General features: G+C 42.2%; 1 protein-coding gene across 1 annotated transcript in view; it reads left to right on the plus strand.

Moving 5' to 3' along the window:
- C1H12orf42 (chromosome 1 C12orf42 homolog) overlaps positions 1 to 26,864 on the plus strand; it is a 237,713-nt gene that overhangs the window by 85,452 nt on the left and 125,397 nt on the right. Inside the window, exons 4-5 of the mRNA XM_075938918.1 lie at positions 9,152 to 9,547; positions 10,679 to 10,963. Coding sequence (XP_075795033.1) covers positions 9,152 to 9,547; positions 10,679 to 10,963 — 681 coding nt within the window. The remainder of the gene's footprint in view (positions 1 to 9,151; positions 9,548 to 10,678; positions 10,964 to 26,864) is intronic.

Consider the following 26,864-nt stretch of genomic DNA (forward strand, 5'->3'; position numbering starts at 1 on the left):
AGAACTGACCGCTGCTCTTGTTTCACCACAGCCGCAGCACCTGGGACTGCAGGGCGCACCACCCCGCCTGCAACAGCCACCTGCGCCCGGGCCAGCAGGCGTGCCAGGAACCAGGAGGACTAGCAGCGGCGGCACCTCCGGTTCATGGAGCAGCTGCTCCGCAACCAGGAGCACTGGGTCTGAGTGGACCTTCGGCTGCACCAGCGGAGTTTGGAGGCGCTGGAGGAGCAGGGCCGTGCCCTCAGAGGCCACCTCCAGACCCTGGTGGACTGGTTCCTACCTCCTCCTGCTCCAGCTCCTGCGGCTGCCCCAGCTCTTGCTCCTCCTCCCACCCCTGCTGCCCCTGCCCCCCCTGCTGCCCCTGCTCCCTCTCCCACTTCCTCCGCACCCCCATCCCTCCTGCCCCACCCTCCACACTCATTACCTCCCCGACACTCCTGCACCCGCAGTGTTGCGAGATGGGAGAGCCAGCCCAACCCCCAAGCCTGAGCTTTCCCTTCCCTTCCCTTCCCTTCCTCCCCTTCCAGCTCCCTCCTCCCAGGTTTCCCCCTCCCCTCTCCCACCCTCACTCTTCCCTCCTCCCTCCCCCCACCCCAGTTATGTAAAATAAAAAGAGATTTTTTTTGCCAAAACAGGTGTCTTTATTTGACATTAAAAAGAGGGGTTAGGGAGGGGAAAGGGGAAGGGGGGATGGTGGAAGAAGGCCCCAGTGGGGCATGCAGGGAGAGTTCAGTCCTCCTCCTCCACATGGAAGCTCTCCCGCAGGGCTTCCCGGATCCGGACGGCCCCCCGCTGGTCTTCCCGGACGGCGGCGGTGCGGGGCTGAGCATAGTGGCCAGCCATGAGGTCAGCCTCAGCCATCCAGGCTGGCAGGAAAGCCTCCCACTTTCGCTCGCACAAATTGTGCAGCACACAACATGCTGCCACCACGGGAGGGATGTTGTGCTCTGCGAGGTCGAGGCAGGTGAGGAGGCATCTAAATAGGGCTTTCAGTCACCCGAATGCCCCCTCAATGATGATGCGGGCCCTGGTCAGCCTCGCGTTGAAGGCCTGGCGGGAGGGGTTGAGGTGCCCCGTGTAGGGCTTCATGAGCCAGGGCTGCAGTGGGTAGGCAGCATCCCCCACCAGGCACACGGGCATGTCCACGTCCCCGACCCTGATGGGGCAGTCGGGGAAGAAGGTCCCGGTCTGCAGCCTCTGGCACATGGAGGAGTTCCGGTACACGCGTGCGTCGTATGCCTTGCCAGACCAGCCCACATTAATGTCCGTGAACTGTCCCCTGTGGTCACACATGGCCTGCAGGAGGACGGAGAAGTACCCCTTGCAGTTCACGTACTGGGAGGCCTGGTGTTCCAGGGTACGGATGGGGATGTGCGTCCCTTCGATGGCCCCACCGCAGCTGGGGAAGCCGAGGACGCCAAACTCCCAGATGATGGCATCCGGGTCGGCGAGGTGGACCACCCTGTGGAGCAGCAGCTGGTTGATGGCCTTGACCACCTGCGGAGAGACACAGCAAAGCGCGAATCAGTGGGGCGCCCGGGTGGCTGGGAGTGTTCGTGCCCTGGCAGTGCCCCGCGCCCCACTCCCGGAAGCAACCCCCCCAGGCGGCGTGTATTACGGCTGGGAGAGACCGGCCCCTCTGGTGCGGGGCACTTTCGCCTCCTCCCCCCCATCCCTCCGTTTTCCCTGGGGCGGCCCATCCCCTCCTTGCAGCCCCCCTCGCCCCCGGCCCAGTGGCCGGCGAGTGCCGTACCTGCATGAGCACTGCTCCGATGGTGGATCTCCCGACGCCAAACTGGTTCCCGATGGATCGGTAGCTGTCCGGCGTGGAGAGCTTCCAGAGGGCAATGGCCACACGCTTCTGGAGGGGGATGGCGGGCCTCATGCGAGTGTCGCTTCTGTGCAGGGCAGGGGCGAACCACTTGCAGAGCTCCAGGAAGGTGTCCCTCTTCATCCTGAAGTTCTGGGACCACTGTCGGTCTTCCCAGTGCTCCAGGACGATGCGGTCCCACCAGTCACTGCTGGTGTCCAGACGCCAGATGCAGCGGGGCACGCCGGCGCCCGGGCGCTGCCGCAGATGCTCCATGGCCCCCAGGGAGGCCAGGCGGAGAGGCAGGGGGCTGACGTGCACCAGGTGGTGCCAGGCAGCCTCCAGCCATTGCTGGCAGGCTTGCAGCAGCAAGTTCAGAAACTGCACCAGAAAGTGCAGGGTAAGCTCTGGCTCCATGTTGCCACCTGTGGCGGCGTCCCCGAAGGGAAGCACCGACACAGACGGGCACAGAGAAAAACGCTTTGCTGTCCCTCAGCGACGTAGGCAAGCAAGCGGAAAAGCTGAGAACCAGCTGTCCAGGGGGGTCCCTTTAAGCACGAGCCTCAGATAGCCTCAGACAGCAGCCACACAAAGCAATTACTGACCTGATGCCCTGCCAGAACCAGTTTCAGCCGCCCTTAAATGCTCCCCAGCAACCAATCAGTGTTGACGCGCTAGTTTGAATTAGCAAAATGCTAATTTGAACTAGTTTTTAAGTCTAGATGCGCTAATTCGAATTAGCTTAGTTCGAATTAACTAATTCGAACTAAGTTAGTTTGAATTAGCGCTGTAGTGTAGACATACCCATAGAGAGTTTTCTGACATCAGAAGCCCCTGCAGGACTTGGAGTTTGGAGTGTGACCCCAGCCACTAGACCAGCTACTCCCATGGCAGGCTTGAAGGGTGGACCCAAAACTGAAGGTCATCTGACAGGTGAGGCCCCTGTGCCCTGAGCCACCAGACATGGTTCCCCGCCAGAAGCCAGGACAGTCATCGAAGTCCCCTGCCAAAGGGGTCCATACAACCCGAGTGGTCAGAAGTAGGACTTTGTTTCTCCTGTGGCTGGTAAAGGTACCTGCAATGGGACTCCCTGTACATGGACTGTAGTTTTGGGCAGGCAATAAGGTATTGCTTCTTCTACCATTGGAGAAGTCCAAACTCCTCACTGGGTGGCAGGGTCTTACAAAGTGGCCTGCCCCATCGATCTTGTCACATATGAGATCCATCAGCCAGACCACAGAAGAAAGTGGCAAATGTGTCATATAAACCTTCTGAAGCCCTGGCAAGTACAAGGTGGCCTAATGGTCACCCTTCACCCTCCCAAACCAGCCCCAGCTCACCGACCTGGCTATGTCCAGTGCAGCAGAGAAGCCTGCTCTAGGAGATACCCTCTCCTTCCAGTCGCACAAGGAAGCTCGCTGCTTTCTGGAGACTTTCACTGACCTTTCTGGGCACACCACGGTGCTGCACCACAACATCCGAACAACTCCTGGAATAGTGATTAGAGAAGCTACTCACTCTGAGTATGTCTACACTACCCCCCTAGTTCGAACTAGGGGGGTAATGTATGCATACCGAACTTGCTAATGAAGCCCGGGATTTGAATTTCCCGGGCTTCATTAGCATAAAGCCGGCTCCGCCATTTTTAAAAGCCGGCTTGTTCGAACCCCGTGCCGCGCGGCTACACGCGGCACGGGCTAGATAGTTCGAACTATGTAGCCGTTCCGATCTATCTGTACACCTCGTTCCTCGTTCCACGAGGTGTACAGATAGATCGGAATGGCTACATAGTTCAAACTGTCTAGCCCGTGCCGCGTGTAGCCGCGCGGCACGGGGTTCAAACAAGCCGGCTTTTAAAAATGGCGGAGCTGGCTTTATGCTAATGAAGCCCGGGAAATTCAAATCCCGGGCTTCATTAGCAAGTTCGGTATGCATACATTACCCCCCTAGTTCAAACTAGGGGGTAGTGTAGACATACCCTCTCTTCCCCATGAGATGCGAGAGGTCATGGAGAAAGAAATCCAGATGATGCTGGAGTTGGGCATGATAGAGCCCTCCTAGAGGGAGTGGCAAAGCCCCATTGTTCTAGATCCCAAACCTGATGGGACTCTCCATTTTTGTACTGACTTCTACAAAGTGAATGTGATATCGAAATGTGATGCTTATCTGATGCCCTGAATTGACAACTGCTAGACCACCTTGAGACTGCAAAATACATTACCACCCTCTACCTAAACCAACGGGTATTGGCAGATACCCCTCAACCCACGCTCATGAAAGAAGACCGCATTTGCCACCCATTTGAATTTAAGATGATCTGTTGCACCGAAAATTGCAATTTAAAATGACTTTGTATTTCTGCTGTATTGCAAATTGAAAACTTGGATAAAAACAGTTAATAAAATAAATAATCTTTTATAGACTCTTAACTAGCTTGGGGCACTATGAAATTAAAGAGAAATGTGTATTTGTTTAGTGAACAGATGAATCAAACATTTAATTTGAGAAATTAAATGAACACCAATATTATTGATAGTATCTTACTGTATCACACACACACATAAACTCCTCATGAAACAGAGCACTTATGGTAACTACATGATATATTCAGAAAATATAGCCTCCAGAGATTTTTGTGGGAAATCCTTTCTGCTAAAAGGAAACATTTTCAGTCTAATTATAATAGATTATTAGATTAATTTTTTAATTGGACAATGTAATTAAAATAACCCCTCATTAACAGACACAAGGGACATATCCATTGTCTAAAGTTCACTCTCAGAATTGTTGCTGCATTTTCAAAGGGTTGCAAAGTTGTTTTCATAAAGCAAATTATCATTCAAAATAGTTTGCTATGTTTGCATCAGCTGTCACTTATTGCATCAGCTGTCACTTACTGCAAATTTATTCTTAAAATAGTAGATTGACAGAATTTGTAAAACGCTTTTACAAATATGATAAATGTGACATACAGATGACCTTTACACAAGGCCACATGTTAATATTCAGGAGTATGCTTTTGTTTGTCTCGAACAATACCTGCCATTAAGAAAGCGTGGGTTGCCAATATGACCCTCTGTTAGAATGCTGGACCATTTCTGATTGGTCACCAGGAAGCATCATGTGTCTTTGATTGAAATGACATGGAAGATGTATGGTCGAAGTGCTGTACTCAGCACCACTGCTGTGATGTGAAGAAAACCACTTTGACCCAAATAGACCTGCAGTCAAACAATGTCGTACCAACCAAAGACAACATATTGGGAAGAAAAATGCTTGTAAACTGTGTGCTGGAAGATGTATTAGCCAGACGGCCATAGGGCAATCTTTGAACTATTGAAATCTTTAGAAATATTGTTTAGTTCTTGAACAATAGGTACAAACCTAATTAATCAAGCGTAGATGGTTATGCTGGCTCTTTACATAGTGAATCATTTTAGTGTAAGAATAGGGCTGTCACATTTATTTTGCTGACCACTTCACAGGTGCTTTCTTCCAAACGCTTAGTTTGAACATCCATTTTAATACCAATCGTGATTCTAATTCCAAAAATACATTACCAACAGATCCATGACACATTGCTAACAATTAATGTGCTTCCAAGTGTTTGTGTTTGTTTCCATTTTTATGTTTATGTTTTTATTGGGCTATGAGATGCTATTTTTTAGATTTTTGTTCTTGTTATTTTTAATTTGCAGTAGGAACATTTCTGACAGCTCCCCCAGAGGAGTATTTTAAACCTGCTGTAATATTAATGAGTAATGCTGCAAGCAAGCTGTACAGTTTCAATCTAAAATCCCTAAGTGCAGCCCCATCCTGGAAAATGCTGTAAAACTCTAGTGAATTCCCATGTACATTCAGTTCCTGTTGAATTGAATGGGAGTTGAAGGAATTCAGTTCTTTTCAAGATTAGACTCTTTTAATATCCAGGGTGCCACTAGTTTCCATTGTCTGGCACATCAACATACAAATAACTAGAGCCCTGCAGATATCCACAGACAATTGTGCAGATAGTGGATTGGATGTGAATAGAATCCTGCTTAACTCACCCGCAGCACCTGGCCCGTGGCAGCTGGCTTAGGCAGTCATGAGGGTGCAGCTTGCGTGGGGCTGGTGGCCAGCAGTCAATGGCTGGGGCTGGGAGGCAGGCCAGAAGCAGGGCTGTCTAGCACTTGCTCATGTGTCACTTCCTGTCCAGTAGCTTAGGCCCCTCTCAAGCAGTACTGGCATCCTCATCATGACTTAGGCCAGGAGCGCTGGCTAGTCTGCTGTCTCCTGGTCTCACTCTCTTGCCACGGGGATTGGAGTGGGTGGGGAACAGCCCTTCCCACCACTCTTTATCTCCCGTCGCTGCCCTTATTCTGCCTCTTTCCTGCAACACCATCCTTGCTCATTCATCTCTGCTCAACATGCATCCCCTCATCTCTAGCCTGTGAAAGGTGGCTTGCTGCTGCTGGCTGGTAGATGTCAGGTTGGATGCATGTTGATTGTGGCAAATTCAGATTGGCTACAGATCCACATTTTTGTATTCGTGCAAGCTCTACAGATAACTACAATCTTAACAAATGCTCTAACAATTAAAAAATAATGTAGGGAGCCTAATGGCTGAAGACTTCCAGGCTGCTGACAGCAAACAATAACTTAATTAAGCACATATCTGTATTGCTTTTTAGAAGCTGTTTTTCTGTTAGTGATATAATCTCACAATTAATTTGCATGGTCAACAAACCAATTATGAGGACATTGACTACTTCTAATTTTACCTCAAACTATTGAGTACTGCAGCATTCAGAAAATAATGCGAACCATCACAGTGTTGGGTTATGGTTAATCTCTAAATAACATTTTTTTGCGGAGGATGCAAATTATAAGAACATAAGAACATAAGAACGGCCGTACTGGGTCAGACCAAAGGTCCATCTAGCCCAGTATCCTGTCTACCGACAGTGGCCAGCACCAGGTGCCCCAGAGAGGGTGGACCGAAGACAATGATCAAGCGATTTGTCTCCTGCCATCCCTCTCCAGCCTCTGACAAACAGAGGCCAAGGACACCATTTTATCCCCGGGCTAATAGCCTTTTATGGACCTAACCTCCATGAATTTATCCAGCTTCTATTTAAACTCTGTTATAGTTCTAGCCTTCACAGCCTCCTCTGGCAAGGAGTTCCACAGGTTGACTACACGCTGTGTGAAGAAGAACTTTCTTTTATTAGTTTTAAACCTGCTACCCATTAATGTCATTTGGTGTCCTCTAGTTCTTCTATTATGGGAACTAATAAATAACTTTTCTTTATCAGTCCTCTCCACACCACTCATGATTTTATAGACCTCTATCATATCCCCCCTCAGTCTCCTCTTTTCTAAACTGAAAAGTCCCAGTCGCTTTAACCTCTCCTCATATGGGACCCGTTCCAAACCCCTAATCTTTTTAGTTGCCCTTTTCTGAACCCTTTCCAAGGCCAAAATATCTTTTCTGAGGTGAGGAGACCACATCTGTACACAGTATTCAAGATGTGGGCGTACCATAGTTTTATACAAGGGCAGTAAGATATTCTGGGTCTTATTTTCTATCCCTTTACTAATAATTCCTAGCATCCTATTTGCCTTTTTGACCGCTGCTGCACTCTGTGTGGAAGTTTTCAGAGAACTGTCCACGATAACTCCAAGATCTCTTTCCTGATCTGTCGTAGCCAAATTAGCCCCCATCATACTGTACGTATAGTTGGGGTTATTTTTCCCGATGTGCATTACTTTACACTTATCCACATTAAATTTCATTTTCCATTTTGTTGCCCAATCACTCAGTTTGGTGAGATCTTCTTGGAGTCCCTCACAGTCTGCTTCTGTCTTGACTATCCTAAACAGTTTGGTATCATCTGCAAACTTTACTACCTCACTGCTTACCCCTTTCTCCAGATCATTATGTTTTAAGAATTGTAATCAAACATGATGACTACATTTATAGTAACTAAGTTGCACTGTAACCTAGGCTATGGTTCAGGAAAGCATTTGAATGTATGTTTAAGTCCATCCCTATTCTAGACAGAAGTTAAACATGCTTAACTTTAAGCAAGTGCTCAAAGTCAAGTATGTGTTCTATCCTGAATAAAGATACTTTTCTTAATTATGGCCTAAATGATGTGCTGAATAGAAATGGCATACTTAAGCACATGTTTCACTAAGCACATGTTTAAATGCTTAGGTCCTGTTACAATAAGGTACTTAAGTACATATGTAAATACATTGTTGAATTGAGGGCATGCACTCTATAACTTTTGAATGCATCAAGAAAACATTATTTTTTGCAGTTCTAAATATAAGCATTAACGTTCATTACTTATTGTTTATTCCTGTGTTGTAATTATGGTATTGCCATATTAAAATCAGTTATGTATATAAGAAACTTCTAATTTCACATGGTAGGTACAGACTGAGTATTATCTCCCCCTGTCTGGGGAATATGGGTGCTCTCCATCTCATTGCTTGCCTCAGTGGTTCACTACAGCTCTCAGTCTAACCTCTTTATTTCATGGGAAAGACATAGTCCGATTTAGCCACTCTCGTAATTGGCATAGCAGGGGGAAAATGAAGGGGGAAAATCTCTTCATCTCTAGTGGCCTCTCCAGACATGGAGGCAACAGATTAGATTTCTTAACTCAGTTTCTCCCCCTCTAGCAGGGTTTACCCCTCTTAGATTTCTGGGCTGTTCCCTGGGCAGGGCTCTCCCTGCCCCTCACTTCTGTACTTGCAGGGTTCCTTCTTGGTACCTGAAAGTGTCTACAAACTTCCTGCTCTCTTGCAGCATATCTTCCTTTCCACTGCTCCTGGTGCACCACTACACTAACTAAAGGGGGGGGGCTTACAATCAGTTCCAGACAGTCCTTGATTGATTCCAGGTATCCCAATCAAACCTAACTATATCAACTGGTTCTAGCAGGTTCTAAATTGCCTCCAAGTGTCTTAATTAACTTGCAGTAGACCTTGTTTGGTTATCATGGGAACAGAGACTTGTTTAACCTGTCACTAGTATACCTGCTTCCTGTTACTTTCATGCAGCCATCTGTGTTCTTGCAGGCTACTGGTGTTAGGGAGTTCATGATTCATGTTTTGAGGCTTTTCTCTACAACTACATGAGTCAGAAACATACTTTTTCTTTATAATAAAACCTGACATCGCCTGATTCCAATAGCTGTGGCTTTCAGAAAAAACACCAAATAGCATCAGAGATGACACCACGGAGTACGTGAAAAATAGTTATTTTCCATCTGTCTTCATTCTGCTGTAGTTTGATAAATGTAATACAAATGTATGTCTTTTAACTTTTTTTTTTCTCTATTTTAGTCTCTTTTAGAAGAAGACAAAAACAAGTTGTACCAACCAATAGACCCATTCACCTTAAATATAAAGTTCCAAAATTACCTCCACCAAGCTTGGCTTCTAGTGAGGAAAATCTGTCTGAAGCAATTGTCCAGCCACCTACACCATCAATTAGAAACCAGGAGACCCCTTTACCACAGACTATTAAAACAGAAGAAGAGAAAGTATCACCTGAGCTGTTACAGACTAACACAGAAATTGATGAAGATACAGAGTTAGATGAACTAGACAAGCTTAGGAACAGTGTTTCTCCATTACTTTCTGAAAAAGAACACACTTCCTCAGACTGCAGTAGGCCAACTTCAAGTATAAAAAGCAACCTGACATTGTTCAGCTTTGAGAGAGAAACTGATTGGTCAGGTATGTACTATGTAAATTCCTTTCTCTCTAATATTTTTCTACTGGTATTTATTTACTCCATTTTACTTTTAGACTAGTCTTCAGCAGGACAGTATTTTAGGTGGATAGATAATAAATTAAGATATGTTTGAATCACCTATCTTGTGTATCATGCTTCCAAAACGAGTTGAAGAGAGTGACCATATTTTCTGTTGCAAATGAAATAATTAAATATTGAACTGTTTTTATTACTCCCCAGCCCCCACCACACACATACCCTGTGCCCTCAAGCCCTTGCAGTGCTAAATGCTCCTGTCTTTGGAACCTGATGAGAAATCAAATTACATTTTTAAGGATACTCATGTTTTCTGTATGGTAGGGCTAATGACAAGAAAAAGATATCAAAGTGCAACCCTTTCTCCCAGGTAAGGATGCATAATTACTCAAGTAATCCCACTGGGTCACTGAAGAAGATGTCTAATGTATGGGGGATGGTGTTTCAAGTACCAATTTCTTGGGGCACGTCTATGCTAGGAGATAAGGTCAAATTAAGATACGCAACCTCAGCTACGTTAATTGCGTAGCTGAAGCTGAAATACCTTAATGCAACTTTTGGTGCTGTCCACTCTGCAGGAAGTCGAAGGGAGAACACTCTCCCTTCAACTTCCCTTACTCCTTGTGGAAGGGTTACCGGCATAGACCAGAGAGCCCCTCTCCGTTCGAATTACTGTGTCTTCACTAGACCAACTAATTAGAACCCTGGAAGATCAACAGCCGCAGCTTCTATCTTCTCTGTAGTGTAGACATACCCTTGGTTACTGTATCCTGATGAGATTGGATAAACCATTTTAGTCCTCACATGGTATAAAGACTTTATCATCATTCACTTGGGGTGCCTTTCCAAGATCATTTGTGTCTTTGTCACTCATGAGTGACGTGCTCCTTGCCAATAAAATGTTTATGTATCTGTATAGTGAGAATGCTGTTTTTCTGGGTGCATGTGCCTTTCATGCACGCGTGTCTGTATATATTTGCACAGATACTTAAAAATAGCTATTTTACAGATTTTACTATAGAACTTTCCAGTACAACCATCAGCAGAGAAGGCAGCACACTTCCTTCTCAGATTCACTCTCTCTTTTTCTATGTCAGCAGAGGCTTCTTCTCACACAGAACTTGAAGCAGCCAGTAGCAGGAGCCAAACATCTTTCCAACCCATTCTGCATAGAGGCTCTCTATCGGTGGCAAGTGGTTTCTGCGATGGTTTTATGAGCCCTCGTTTGAACAGTTCCAGTTACCATGGTACTGCAGACATTCTCCAGGATTCATCATATTCTGTGAAAAAATGCTCAGGGCAAACATCTTCTTTCGTAGAAATTTGGCATGACCGTTTCCTTCACCACTGGCCTGTTCTTCCACCGATCTCCCCACAAAGAGGTTAATAAATGTTTATTTTTTCCTCTGTTTCCATATGGTTTGTTCACAGGCTTTTGCTTGTGTGTGTTTGAATGCTCACTTGCATTGACTGCTGTGAGGGAATTGTTCCACGAATGCTGGCCATCTTCAAATCAATGCCTGCACATAACAACAGAAAGTGCCTCAGATGTAGTGGTTTCCACAGGACCATTGTTAGGCTTTTGTGAAGCATTTTTGAACCTAATAAATAATGTCAAAAGTCTCTATCTGAGCCAAAAATGTTCCTTTTGAAACAGCTCTAATAGTATTTTTTTGTTCTGTGATGTCTCCCAGTGTTGCAAAGAATTTGAGCTTCACAATAGGAATCCGGTGTATCGCGTGCCACTTTGCAAAGTGGTTTTTTTTTTCAATAAAGCCTTTTTATTTTGTGAAGAACACCCATCTTTTAACTTAAATACATTTTTTTGTTAAATAATCATCCTCATTTTGAACATTACTCTTTTAAATGAAACTAAATTCCACAAAATACAGTATGGTCAAATTTTAATGATGCAGGAATGAAGTGAAGGAAAATGAAATATTGAACTCAATTACATGCTATTTCAATGAGTTTCCTCGGTGTTGTGTTGTATAATTTATAATTAAATTAAGGCCAAAGCCATTTGCTTTATGCACTGAGAAGCAATGATCACTATGGTCAAACATAATTGGAATGGTCCTTACTGGCATAAAAATCCTTTAATCTAAATCCTGATGACAATATATGATGAAAGAAAGTCCAATTAACTGGAGCCTCACTACAATTCATTATAGGCCATATACTATGCAATAGCAACAAACTCAGATTATCCTTAAACAGCAGTATAATTTGTAGGCAATATCACCATCAGGGGAGCTGACAGCCTTGCTGGACCCCTAGGCAAGGTAGGGGGCAGCTCTGCGCTCTTGGAAGGGGTGGGGCCTCAGATGGAAGGGGCAGGGCTGCTGTAGCCAACCCTCAATATCACCCAGACCATGGCATGACCCCTCCCCCCAGCCCTTGGTCCTGCTTGGAATGTGCCTCTTGGTGCTCTAATGGTGATTTAAAGGACCCAGGGCTCCAGGTGCTGCTGCTGCTTCAGTAGCACCAGCAGCAGCCAAGTCCTCAGGACCTTTTGAATCTCTAGATCCATGTCAATTGACCCCCTTTCCCCCTCTGTTGACAGGCCTGATCATCATGTCTAGGATATAGTAGTCTCTCAAATCTACCTACTGCCAGGGAGCACATTTACTAGATGTATTTGATTTCTGTGCATTGTACTTTCCTTTTTTATTTTTGGGGAGGTCTTGATATTTGTGGGAAAGTAAAAAGACTTACATGTGTGTGTGTTGAGTCCAGTATGGTTTTAAGCTTATTTGATATTGTAAGTACCGGTTGAACCTCTCTAGTCCAGAACTCTCTGGTCCAGAAATATCCATTGTCCAGAATGATTTTAGTGAGCTGGATATCCACATATCATGGGTGTGGCCAAATTTTTCACATTCCCATAAAGTGTGTTTAGCCACCAGCTCTGGCTTTCAGTGTTCTGTGCTGTTATTTAGCTCTAATTTACCCCTAAACATCTTCTGACAGCCCAGTAGGCAGTGGAAGTGTTGACCGTGTTGCTAGACAATATTGACCCTGATGGCCCAGAAAATTTGCTTGTTCAGAACCGGTCAGGTCCCCATGGTTCCAGTCTAGAGAGGTTCAACCCGTATTCACTTACCTTCTAAGGTATCTTTCATTCATAGAAAGATAAATTGCATTTTGACATGGGGGGGGGGCTATAGTAGAAATAGATACTATATGATATACAGACAGGCTACCTTTTGTGTTTTCAGGGATCAATGCAAGGCCAAAAACAAAATTAAAGTCTCTGCAACTGTATTACAGAACATCATTCTAGACATTGGCACTGATACATTTCAGCCTCTAATATTCTGTGCTGTAGTTCAGCTGACTTTTGTCAGTGTTCATTTTTTTATGTAGTCCATATTTAAAAAATGTCACCGTACATCTATACACCATTGGTAGGCTCTGCACTATGGAAATTGTTACAGCAGGTGGTACATATTGTAAATGCTGGTTGCCATGGCTTCCCAAGGAAACAATGGCTTCCAGTAAGTGTGAGTTGATAAGACATGGTGTGCAAGATTGCACCTCATATCCTTTTTGTTGGGAAGAAAAACGAGTGTCACCAATATATTTTTCTTATATATTGATAAATATCATCTCTGTCATTTAGTCATTAATGTAGGGAAAACTGAACAATGTAAAGTACAGAAAAACACTTCAAAATTACTCAAAAAATAAAAGTCCATGTTTGCCTCTGAATGTTCCATATCAAGATGAATAGAAGGATGATCTTTTCTAACTACCTTCTTCCAAATTTAACCCGTCGTCTCAAAGTCCAGCAGTGTTCTTTCTGGCTGTGCATTGCCACCTGCAATTAAGATTTTGCAATCAGAACTTAGTTAATTGTCTTGTTGATCTGTGAGCTAAAAAAGAAAAAGTATCGATGTTCTCTCTAATGTTTCCCATCCATGTGCAGGATAATTTTTGTTCTGTGCACTGAGGCATGTGTGGATGTATACCACAAGCAGAAACACATGCTGCTGGCTATGCGTTGCTGTGGGTCCTCTGCTAATCAGCTGGGCAGCATTTGAATATCTCCTGGATGGCTGCCCAAGCACACAGCTTACAGGGAACACTGGTCAGCATTGTCTGGCTATCCCAAAGGACAGGAGATACTTGATATGGTTTAATCAGGTCACATGTTTATTATTAGATGTCTGGGCCACTCAGCAGATGAAAGTATACAATACACATAGGCCAAACTGGAGGAGAAAAATTCCTTCTCAGTGCTGTTATAAAGGAGCAGCTAGCCAGATGCCCGCAGCAGGTCCCGATGAAACCTGGCATTTTGCCCCACCAAAGGGAGAGAAGGTGGGTCCTGCTTCACCTGCTCCTGGGCAAAAGGAGTTCTCCCAGCCAGGCTTGCCTATTTTAAATTCCTCAGCCCCAGGATATGAGACAGCATCTCTATGCTGATCCATTCCCTTTTTGTGGCATCTCTCCCCTCTCCAGCCCAGTGCTTTTTTTGTGACGGTACTGCCCAGTATGCAGTACTGGGAAGTCCAGTCAGAGCTTACCTGGAAAGAACAGAGCGTACTGGCACCTCTGTAATGAAAATGGCCGACAGCCAGCCTGTCTTAAAGGGACTGCGTCTCTTAAAAAGGGCAATGCCAGCCCCACCGCCTTTTTTTTTTGCTCAACAACTTTTCCTCTGGAGTACTAGCACCTTCTTTTTTACACTGCTCCAGCCTATAATCACGGTTCCATCTCCCTTAGCAAGCCGCACTATAGCCCCCCAGCATAAAGGTGCCGTGCAGACATTTGTTCTGAAAAGCAAATGGAAGTAAGAAGTCTTTAAAAAAAACCCTTATTTTTATACTTAATCACATGGCTGGATTACACAAAGGGAGCAGTTCTGTTGTGCAGCAGACATCCAATAGTCCTGTTTCTGACTCTAGTTGCACTTTTTTTATTTTTTCCTTTTTTGGAATGCTACCAAAATCCACAGGGGGAAACAATGTCATTTAAAATTATTCCTACCATTTGAAAGTTCACAATGTGATTGTAAGTGACAGAAATGAGGAACCAGAGAACATGGAGAAATTCTATTTTTTCATGAAAATTTTAGAAATTTCTCAAGATTTCTGCTAGCTTCACAACATATTTTAGAATTTTATTTTAAGAATAATAGGGATGCACTCGTAGTGAAACTTATCAAATGCCCCCAAAATTAACAAATGTCTAAATTTGAGACCCTCCTTTGAGCTTGAGGTGCAGGCCTAATGGCATCCTGCCCCCGTCGCCTCCCGATTGGTCCTGCTTCTTAGTAATGAGTTCCTACTTCTACCTTTAGGACTTAATAATCCATCTTCTTTGGCACGTGTGCACAATTTGCACTATAACTATTGTGGAAACATTTGCAGCCAGAAATATTGTAAATAACATAGAAATCATGGTCCAGTGGCTTAACTGCTATCCTATGATACAGAAACATGGGTTCTTCTCTGAGTCTGGTAGGCTATGTCTACACTACAGAGAAGATTGAAGCAGCAGCAATCAATCTTCTTGGAGGATTTGGTCAATGGGGCCAGCAGTGGACAAGAAACATGGGTAGAGAGAGAGAGCTTGGATGCTCCAAACCCACTAATTTTTCTGCAGGAGTGCTCTGACTCTGGAGCATCTATGGAGTCTGCACCTGTGCATAAGCCTGTCTCAGCATACTGGGGATGGGAGTTGGAACAGGTGATCTTCTGAGAATGTTTTTAGTCCTACATTTCTATGATTCCATTATGTTAAGTCTCTCTCTTGGCTTGTTGCTCCATTGCTTGAACAAGAGCATCAGTAGCATCCATGTGTTTTCCCATTTTCATCATGACTTAGGGTATGTCTACACTACCCTCCTAGTTCGAACTAGGAGGGTAATGTAGGCATACCGCACTTGAAAATGAAGCCCGGGATTTGAATTTCCCGGGCTTCATTTGCATAAGCGGGGAGCCGCCATTTTTAAATCCCCGCTGCTTCGAACCCCGTGCAGCGCAGCTACACGGGGCTTGAACTAGGTAGTTCGGACTAGGTTCCTATTCCGAACTACCGTTACTCCTCGTGAAATGAGGTGTACCGGTAGTTCGGAATAGGCACCGTAGTCCGAACTACCTAGTTCGAGCCCCGTGTAGCCGCGCTGCACGGGGTTCGAAGCAGCGGGGATTTAAAAATGGCGGCTCCCCGCTTATGCAAATGAAGCCCGGGAAATTCAAATCCCAGGCTTCATTTGCAAGTGCGGTATGCCTACATTACCCCGCTAGTTCGAACTAGCGGGGTAGTGTAGACATACCCTTAGTTATTTTCAAGAGCTAGTTGAAAAAAACTGGAAAAGATTTGTATGAAATTTTGTCAGTTTCCATTTAAAAAAATCTTAAATTGCTTCTTTTCAGAATATGAATCAAGGATATTAAAGATCCACATTAAAGATAACACAGCAGTCATTTGGATAAAGATGCTTGCTCTTCTGAGAAGTTCATCTCAGTACCTTTTGTTAGATTTATTAAACATGTCTATTGCATAGTCCTTGGTGCATATACAAATTAAGTATATCTGAATTTAGCCTGCCCTTGATTTTCCTTTGGCACCTTATGTATACAGACAAAATGACACACACTCTTGGATATCTTAGCTAATTAGAATAGACAGTAACATCTGTTTTGGTCACAAATTAATAATAAAATTATTTGGATTGGAAAGAATTATTAAGAGGTTATATAGTCCATGAACTATTTTTTCATCTTGACAAAGAAATTTGGAGCTGTACATTGTCCTCCCCTCTAAATCCAAAATAAGGGGCCACACCCTAAAGTTCATACCCAAAATCCCGGTAGATTTGATGATAGAGACATGACCATGCATAATGCAAAGAGCAGAGACCAACGAGAGAATATGAAATCTGGTCTGTCTCCTAGTAGTTTAAAACATGCAGGCCAATTGGTTGATTAGGATAAAGACCCTTCAGAGGAGTGAGAAATAAACTGATAATACTTTTAGTATATCTGCATGTAGCAGGAAAGAGTACAAATAGAATTGTATGAAACTGAATTTTCATCATGAAGGTTATAATGGCAGACCTGCTCTGCTACAGTTCAAAGTTAAGGTTGAACATCACTTTTTCTTTAAAAGCTGCCACAGGACCTCTCCTTGTCTTGAAGGAGGGGTTATTCTAAGTGCTTTAAAAATCACATGCTGATTGGATATATATAAACTTGATCAAAGCTGGAATTTTTTCCCACTCCTAATCTGTGAACCAAGGTAGCATTTTTCTATGGTGAAAATAATAAATTTCCCCACATTTTCCTTCAGGTAAAATGTCATTTTTGCAGAAAATTCAGTCATTTTTTTGTGAAGGATTCTTTTGTTTAAATGTTTATGCTTTTATAGCAGTTAGAAAAAAAATCTCATTAAACCACAAATGGGTAGAATTTGTAGAAACCTCTTAACACAAAACTGGTCATCTAAATACCAAGATGGGTTTAGAAACTGAAGACCTTTGTGAAAGATGTTTGGTGTTTCACTGGACACTGCTCAGTATTCTGTATTTATTTCCTCCTCTCTTCCAGGTCTCAAAGCCCCTAAAAGAAGGCAAGAGAAAGGGGAAGACTGCCTAAACCCCCTCAGTTACACTATATAGATTTTCACAGGGAATTGGATAAAATAGCGAGAGCTCAAAATTACCTATTGCGGACATAGCAATTGGAGAAAAATAAGTTTTCCCATAAGGCAACTTTCTCTTTATTACTAGATTTTTCAAGGTGAACTATAACCTGAGGTCAAAGATCACATAGTTATTGGTTCCTGTAATGAGGTAGCATTCACCTTCCTTGAGCATCCCTGTCTGGCTGAATGGATATACCTGCACTCCCTTAGTCTGAAGTCCTCCAGATGAGTCACATTCTGTGTGAATCACTCAAACCCCTTTGAGGGTACACACTTAACAAGAGCCCATCTTGGTGCCTTCTGTTAGTGTCCCTCTTAGTCTGTTTCCTACTCTGATCGAGAGTGGTGTCTCCAGGGAGACTTCTTCCTCACCCTTACCTTACGGCTTATGTCTCAGTCCATCAGTCTCACCATAGCGCTCTCCATGGTGCTGCACTCCCCTAGCCAGCCAGCCAGTGTCTACACCTCTTCAAGGCTCCAGAGACACTGACTATAGCTCTGCTTCACAACTCCTTTTATAGGTCTTCCTGGGCCTGGATTGACCATTTCCTCTACTGCTAGTCTAGCCTCATTGGAGGACTTATCTATAGTTCTTCTCTAGGTGGGGTGTCACAAGCCTCCAGCAGAGGGATTTGGGGCCTGGTCCATCCTATCACAGTTCCTTGAACTCTTAATGCTCAAGAAGATATGACTTCTACTCTTTCAGTCTGTGCCATTCTCTCAACTGTGTCAGGCTAAGGTGAATGAAGCCACGATCACCTCAACAACATCTTAACAGTATAAATCAGCCTGAAGTAGGGAGAATCTTTCTTTGAATCAGTTCAGTTTGCCTATTACTAATTGTAGCAAAAACAATTACACTATTAAAGAAAGTTCTGTAAAAATTACATGCATAAATATTATTTTTCTGCTTCTTCTTGCTCCTCTTATAAGATGCAGTCAGTTTGCAAGTGAAAAGATAATTTTCTGTCTTGGACTGAGCTTTGAAAGTCAAGCTATATTCTCATTGTCTTTTAATCATCCCTTTATAAAGATTCTGAAATTAGAATTTAGCTAGTCATTTTGCTGATTCGTGAAACAGGATGAAGCCTTCTTAATCACCCAGCTATATTGGTTCTGCCATGCTAATTGTAACACACAAACTTTGTTTGGTCAATAAGGTAGCAGCTTTGACTGTGAGCTCACACAGAAAATTGATTCATTATGGGGAAACTGATATAGTAACAGTACTAAAAAAACCTCCACCTAACAGAACCATATCTGTGTAAACATTTTTTAAAAATTCTGTTGTAGTTAGTGAAATGATTCATTGAAGTTAAGTTGTTAGATGAATTTAGCATTTCTTTTCATGAGTCATTCTGGAACAAACTTTTTACTTGTATGAATTTATTCATTACTGAAAAGTATTCTAATATAGCTTAGACTTCCCTGTTCCGGCACCCTCAGAACCTGACCAGTTCTGAATGGTGGAATTTGCTGAACCAGAGGAGGTCCCCTGCTGCCAGCTTTCTAGTCTGCCGTTGGCTTCCCTTTTGGCTCTGGCTGGTCACCCTGGTAACAGCCCCAGCTGGGCTTCCTACCGAGGGTCCCAGCTCGGTGAGCTGCTGTACAGCTCCTCTACCAGGCTGCCATCCCTGCCCCTCCCCTTCTCACTCCATCTGAGTGTGACAGCCTGGTCCCCGTGCCGCACTGTTGTGGCCCTGGTTCCGGCTCTTCTACCAAGTTGCCGCATGGCTCCAGCTTTGGTTCCAGCTCCCTTGTGAGCGTGGCTCTAGCCCCCTGCTAGGCTGCCATGTGGCCTTGGCTTCCCAGTTCATGTGTTTCCCCCCCCCTCCAGGCTGCCACATGACCCCATTTCCCCTGCTAGGCTGCCACTCAACTCCAGCTCCGTCTCCCCTGCTTGTGTGTCCTGGCTCCCCTGCCAGGCTGCTTCTAGCCCCGCTGGGCTCCCAAGGGCTTCCAGAAGCCAGCCCTCCTGCTGCCTGACTCCCAGCCACCGGGACTCTCTGGCCGGGGAACATCTGTGGTCCTGCTGGACCACAAATGTTGCCGGACCTGTGAGTCCTGGTTTAGGGAGGTTTAACCTGTAGTTTTGTACAAACAAACTTTAATCTGTATGGTCTGGGAATCGTTCACTTTGACTTTTAGCTACTTTTATACATGGTGCATAAGTGATCTCCTAAATCATATGGTATTATTTCTGTTTCCTGATTAAGTGAATGAAACTTTCTACAAGATGAATAGATTATATTTGTGCACTTGTTCATATGTGGATACTGGAATTCACTAAAGCATGTACATTTTCATTTTATTTTCCAAAAACCAAGAGCTGGGTTATGGGCCTGAGCAGCACCAAATAAATCTAGTCATGTATGTTCTGAAAAATCAAGCCCTTGGCATCTCAGATTGAGCATCTAAAAATGTGTGACTATTTTTTATCTTAATCTTTCTGTATTTCAGTTCATCATCTGTAAAATGGGGATGATAATACCTCTCTATCTCACATATGTAAAGATACATTAATGAATGTTTTTGAAGCAATCAGATCCTATATTAATAATTGGCATGAAATGTCCCTGATGAAATAGTTCTGTATTCAGAGCAGTATTTGAAGGATGTGCAGTATAATATGAGCCTTGTTTGGTGGAACTTTTCACTCAGTTTTTATTGCAGATCTCTTCAGTGCCAGTGTGAAATTGGGAGATCATTATTTTTAATGGCTTGGTGTAATCTGGTATACATTTTGTGAAGAAAATAATTTAGCCAAATAAAACTGGATTCTGACATTTCACTCGGCTTTTACTGAGATAATAGAACTGGTCAAAAAAGTCACAAGATATTAACTAAAAATGGCCTTGAAAATAGTTGGCAATACTGCTACCATTTTTTATTAATCTTTTCAGAAAAGTGCATACCTTTTAGATATTTGAAAGCTGTTATGTCCCCTCTCAGTCTTCTCTTTTATAGTCTAAACAAACCCTTTTTTTCAGTCTTTCCTCATAAGTCATGCTTTCTAGACTTTTAATCATCTTTGTTGCTCTTCTCTGGACTTTCTCCAATTTGTGCACATCTTTCTTGAAATGTGTTGCCCAGAATTCAACACAATACTCCAGTAGCAGCTTATCATCATAGAGTAGAATGCAAGAATTACTTCTCCTGTCTTGCTTACAATGCTTCTTTTAATACCTCCCAGAATGATGTTTGGTTTTTTTGCAACAGTCTCACACTATGGATCCATATTTAGCTTGTGGTCCACTATGACCTCCAGATTCCTTTCTGCAGTACTCCTTCATAGACAATCACTTCCCATTCTGTGTGTGTGAAACTGAGTTTTCCTTCCTATGTGGAGTTCTTGGCATTTGTCCTTATTGAATGTCAACCTATTTAACTCAGATAATTTCTCCTGTTTGTCCAGATCACTTTGAATGTTGATTCCATCCTTCCAAGCACTTGCAACCCTCCATCTTAGAAGCATCTGCAAACTTTGTAAGTGTGCTCTCTATGCCATTATCTGAACCATTGATGAAGATATTGAACAGAACTGGACTCACTATAGTAGATGTAAATTTTGGGGGGAAACTGAAACAAAAAATCATTTAGCACTTCTGCTATTTCCACATTTTTTGTTATTGTCTTTCTCTCCTTATTGAGCAATGGGCTTACTTTGTCATTGGTATTCCTCTTGTGTCTACCTTATTTTTAGAATGTTTTATTATTATCCTTTATGTCTCTAGCTAGATAATCTTATGTTGTGCCTTGGCCTTTCTAATTTTGTCCTTAACTACTTGCCTTGCTTTTTAATTTCATCCTTCATAATTTGACTTAGTTTCCATTTTTAGAATTTCAAATCATTAAAAGTTAAGCTAGGGTAGTCTCCTGCCACACTTGCTGTAATTCCTCTGCAGTGAGATAATTTGGTCTTGTGCCACTAATAATGTCCCTTTGACAAACTGAAGGCTCTCTTGACCTGTTTTCCCCCTTAGACTTGCTTCCCATTGCATTTTACCTATCAAATTCCTGAGTTTACTAAAGTCTGCCTACTTGAAACTGACATAGCAACATGGACATTGGCATCTAATGCAATGTACATTACCGAGAATCTGACTCCTTACCTGCATGCTCTCCAAAAGCCTTAGGGATTTCATATCAGCTTCATATCCAGACTTTTCCAGCACTCAGTTTATACCTTCTCTAATTCAGGTACATGTATCTATTCTTGTCATTATGCCTGGAGTACTGAAATTAAGTTAAAGAGGAGAAGGGTTACTTTAGGAAAAATATATCTGAAAAGATCAAGATTATAACTATCTTGAGTACTTACAATTGTGTTATGTTCTTTATAGAAACATATAAATACATGGGTTGAAATCCTGATCCCGTTGAAATCAAAGGGAGTTTTAGCATTCATTAACTTCAGTGGAGCCAAGATGTTCCTCTCCCTAAAGAGCATATAATTTAAGACCTGAGTGCTGTAAACATTGATACAGGTGAGTAACTTTACATGAATGAGTAGTAGCACTGAACTGAAGTGTTTGCAGGATCAAGGCCTATCTTCAGACATCATGCCTTATGCTCTCTATGCCATACATAGACTGAAAGAGAGGAGCACAGGATCAAATATTACAACAGTATTAACAATCCTAAATAATAATTTTTTTAGGTAAGTGGGACAGCATACAGTTACTTTATTGCCTTACGAAAGATTTAATTTAGGATTTTAACACTCATGAGTTACTTTTAAAATCTCTTAAGCAAGATGCCTTTGTTATTTTCCCCATAGGCTTGAAATTAACTTAAAAAATGTGTATGTAGGCAAGGAGATTGCTTTCTAGTTTGTTTTTAGATTAAGTAACTGTTAAATAAATAAAATCAAGTCCATTGCTAATGAAACAATAATTCCCTGGAGCTAAGTAACAGGCAATATACAATGAGGATTAACTCAAGGTTCATATCTCACTAAAGTAACAACATTCAGTCAGTTTATAATTAGTTTTCCCTCTTTTCCTATTACTTGCCTTCTGTTTTTATCACCTTTCCTGCATTTTGGATGCATATAGTTAGCAACTACAATGCATAGACCAAAATTCCCCATTTATCTACTTATGCTGCTGCTTTTTTATCTTAATTTCTCTTTGTGATTAAATCAGTATCGTGTTTTGGTTCCCCCTCCCCCCTTCCCACACGTCCCTTAGTTTAAAGATGTGTTCTTTTTAGATAGATTTTTTGTGGTGGCTTTAACAATGTTCAGTTCACATTTCCTTGGATAGGACCAACAATTGCTTGTTGACCCATTTTAACCTCCTTTGAGCATCATCTTCAAAGTGTAACTGTCCTTGACAATGAAAGAGAACTTCCTATTGTCTGGTCCTTCCAGGCAATCTTTAGCATTGAGTTAAATGGCTTTCAGATGGAGGAGTTGGCTGGAAGGAAAGAGACAAAGTGGTCTGTTGTTTCTGAGTGACTTTGCTAGGGTTTCCTTTTTCTCTTTTAGAATGGTGCATTTCTATAGAAGATGACAGACATTTTGACAGGTGCAATATGCTTTGAACTGTTGTGTTAGATAATTCTTTTGTCTTGGCTTTTCCCAGCAGAGTGGTACGGCTCGTTAGGATGCTGATATGCATATTGTTTGCTTTTCATTTAGTGTGGTGATGTCTTCTGTCCCTCCTTTCTATCACGCTCGCTTTTTTTTTAAGGTCCGTTACGTACATGTTGCTAACCCAGATGTGAAGGCAAACATCAGTGCAACAGACCTTCCTCTTAACCTTTTGATAATAACTGGAAGTTGTAACTAGAAAAATGATAATGTTAAAGAACATACCTTTAAAAAGCATGACGCTAAGTAAAACAATTTTGTAATTTTATCTATGGCTTGAAGTAAACTATAATTAATTGGAAAAGGCAGTTTCATTGCTCTTTAGAATAGAAAAGTTCTCACTCTTCACAGTCTCAGATTGGTAACAACACATGAACTAAAATTAACCATTTTGAAGTAAGAAGCTATTCTGAATCTAAAATTTCATATGGCTATTCTTCCATGGAAAGAGATTTTGCTTCCTTATTATTAGTAAACTTAGTCATAACAGGTGACTTGCCACATTAGACATATAATTATGTATTTCTAGTGTATTGGGGTTGGGGTCTGCATAGAATTGCTTCATTGCAAATAAATCATGCAATGTGATACTGGTGATCTAGAGATGATGTTGGGACTCATGCGTGCTAGTATGCTTTCTGTCTCACTCAGTTTCCCGTATATTTGTATTTGCCGTGGCTTTACAATTAGATATTTTATGTATTTTAATTTTTAGGGCTAAATTTTGCTCTTTTTGGTTTGTGCATTGTGATTTAGACTGTCCAGGCCAAGATTCTTAAAAATGGATACCTAAAGTTAAGTCTCTAAAATCCATAGTTAGGTGACTAAATAAATGGCCTGATTTACAGAAGCATCAGGAATCTAGCAGCTGCCATTGGCTTCGGTGGAAACTTTGTGGGCTTTGGAAATCAACCCAATTATTTAGCCTCTAAATATTGATTATGGAGACATACTTTAGGAGATTTAATTAAAAAAAAATCTTTTTGTAATAACTCAACATATATAAGTACACTCATTTAAAAATGTTGATGAAAAAGACATATCTAATATAGTAGTATCTATTGAGCAGAACATTTATTACATGAAAAACTATTTTAATTTGTCTGACTTGATTAAATGTGTTTTTTAATTTATGGTTTTGAGCATGTAAATGGTTACAAGATACTTCTTGCAGCTTACTAACGTAGCCTACAATTCAGGAAATTATTCCTCTCCAGGGCAGCACTTAAACAGAGTTCAAGGGCAGAAGGAACCATTGTTTATAATCATCTAGTCTGACCCCCTGTCTAGCACAGACTATTTCCCCCCAAATAATTCCCAGAGTGTATGCTTTAGATTAGAAAAACAACCAATCTTGAAGAAAAACAGCCAAATACAATGTAAAAGAAACTAAAGTACAGTCTGAAAGTTAAACAGATACTTAAATACTGTCCTGAATCAGAGCCACAGAATAGTTCCAACAGAATTTAAGTTAGTTTTTAATAAATTTGGTTTGGAATAGTTTGGAATAGTTGGCCATTTTATCCCCATTCACTAACTTTTTTGGAAAGCCAATTTGTGAAAGTAAGTCATGAAAACAAGGTGCAAATGTCTCATTTTTAGTAACTCCATTATTCTGGACTAAAAGCACTATAGTTCGAGAGTTCATCTTCTCTGCTGCTATGTTTGTGCTAATAATTAGATGAAGTCAATAAACATAATAATACAAAATGTTTCTTGCTTTTGATACCTGATAATATATATAAATTGTGTAAGAACACAGCCATTATCAAATGAATGTCCTACCACCAGAGTATATACAAGTTTTACAATGTTTTAACCCTTTTTTGACATTTAAAATTAACAGCAGAAGGTAAGTTCTGGATTTAGAAACAGAGTGTAGAGAGATAATGTATATACAAAAAGACTTGTAAAATTTGCCTCAAATATAGGTTTGGTATACATCAGATTTGTAAAATTCTTTATTTCAATAGCCAAAGATATATATATATTTTTCATACCTGATTGTAATATATGTCCCTTCAAGAATACCGCACCTGAAAATATAGAGCTGTGTATCATCTCTTAGGAAGTATATTTGGATAAAGTATCCAAGGATGAATCAGGTCTTTAGTGTTTATGGCTCATATACTGCAGCTTTATACTAAAAAAACAACATTAAAAGACTATTAAGATTATAAATTCAAGCACTCAAAATGTAGGAAATGTCAGTATTAAAATTTGCTTAATACAGATGCCCTATATGTATGCATGATGAGACAGTCTTTAATTACTTGATTACATAGCATTTTTTCTGCAGAATCTATAGCTCATTCAGGGCACTGGATGGACCTATTCTGAAGATGAATTAGGGTTGTGTTGTGAAGTAGGCTATTGTCTTCCTCCTCCATGCTAATTAGGAGCCAGCAGGGGGAGTAGCGAGGCACCATGAGAGAGCTCTCAGTTCTGGTGCCACAGTGGGCCCTGGATGCTTGGAGAAGCAATTGCAGGGAAAGTCCTGCCCATTCCCTCACTGCTCTGGACCATGCTCAGCAAAGATGAAATCTTTATATAATTTAGCTGCTAAACTCTAGCAAGCCTCTACTGAGCCTGTGCAAACTAAATTTTCAGAGACTTATCACTTGGACAATTTTGAGCAGTTTTCTCACATCCCTGGGAAAAAAGACCACCTATTTTGAAATTTCACATCCCTGCTCCAGTGCTTAGAGGTGCCAGAGATCAATGAAATAGTCACATTTTTTTTAAAAACACACAAAATAACATATTTTTCTTTCAGTTTGTTCTAGGAAATGGCTGAATTCCAGAGCAAATTGTTAAGAATGGATAAAGTTAGAAGCAACTGAAAATAGGGTCCTACAGTATAGTGTGTTGGGCAATCTTAACAATTGGTGTAGTTACCAACACCAGCTATAATCAGTAAGTGTCATGTGATAGTCTGATCATAAGAGCTTCGACTAAGGACCAAATGGAATGCTGAGAATTTATTTCACACACTTTTGTAAAAGACTTATAGGCAATTTTTGTAGCTGAGACAATTAGACCAAAAGACACGCAGAACAATAATTTCTTGGGACAACATGCATTGTGTTCTGTCTCAGGGCTTTCCCTTGATTGTTGAACCCTCTCATAGCTCTACATCCTTGACGGGAAACAAACAACTTTTTCACAGGAGTTCTTTATAGGCATAGCAGCATACCCCTTATAGTCGTGAAAGAGCTAGCTATTATTATATGATAAGCATCTGACATCAGTACAACTATCTTCAGTAAAAGAAAAGCAACTGCCCTTTTAATGCAGACCTACTCACAAAATCTGCAAAGATTTTTCACAGGCTGCGGATGCATTGTAATATGTTCATGGCAACAATTCACTAGCTATATAAACTTCATGGCTGTCAACTGTTCTGCTTGCCCTACCCATACGGACGTCACGGTTGTCAATGGAGATAGAACTCTGTGGCTTCTGTTCCAAAAGCACAGGTCCTTAAGCGTAAAGACTGATAGCATGTTACTATCATGTGGGACACAAAGCAAATTGGAGAACACAGAGCTGCTCATGTGGGAGTTGACGAGGGTAATGCATGTGTTAATTCTCCGCGTATGGCCAATGTGAACTAGATGGTTCCGGAATCCCTGAGACGATTCAGACTCAGCAGCTATTCTGGCTGCTAAAAGATCTGTGCCTTTCTCCAGCCCACCTAACTCCTGGTGTTTATACCTACCCCCTTGAGCTAAAGAAGAATCCCCATTAGCTGGATAAGTACTAAGCTGTATATCATCTCTTAAGAAGTCTCTAGAAGAGGTGACCTAGGACCTGCTCCAAAACCCATTAAAATCAGTGGGAATCTTTTCATTGACTTTGCTGGGCTTCAGAGGAGGCCCACAGAGACCACACTTGTGTAGGCCTGACATTCTCTCCAGGAAAGCAGGAATGCAGAATCCGTGGCTCTGTTTTTGAAATGTGGCTCTCTTCTTTGCCCCCAGCATTATGGGTTGTCAATGGGCAGGTGGCCAAGAGGAAGTAAATTGTGG

Source organism: Pelodiscus sinensis, chromosome 1, assembly GCF_049634645.1.
Source record: "Pelodiscus sinensis isolate JC-2024 chromosome 1, ASM4963464v1, whole genome shotgun sequence".
Classification (NCBI taxonomy): domain Eukaryota; kingdom Metazoa; phylum Chordata; order Testudines; family Trionychidae; genus Pelodiscus; species Pelodiscus sinensis.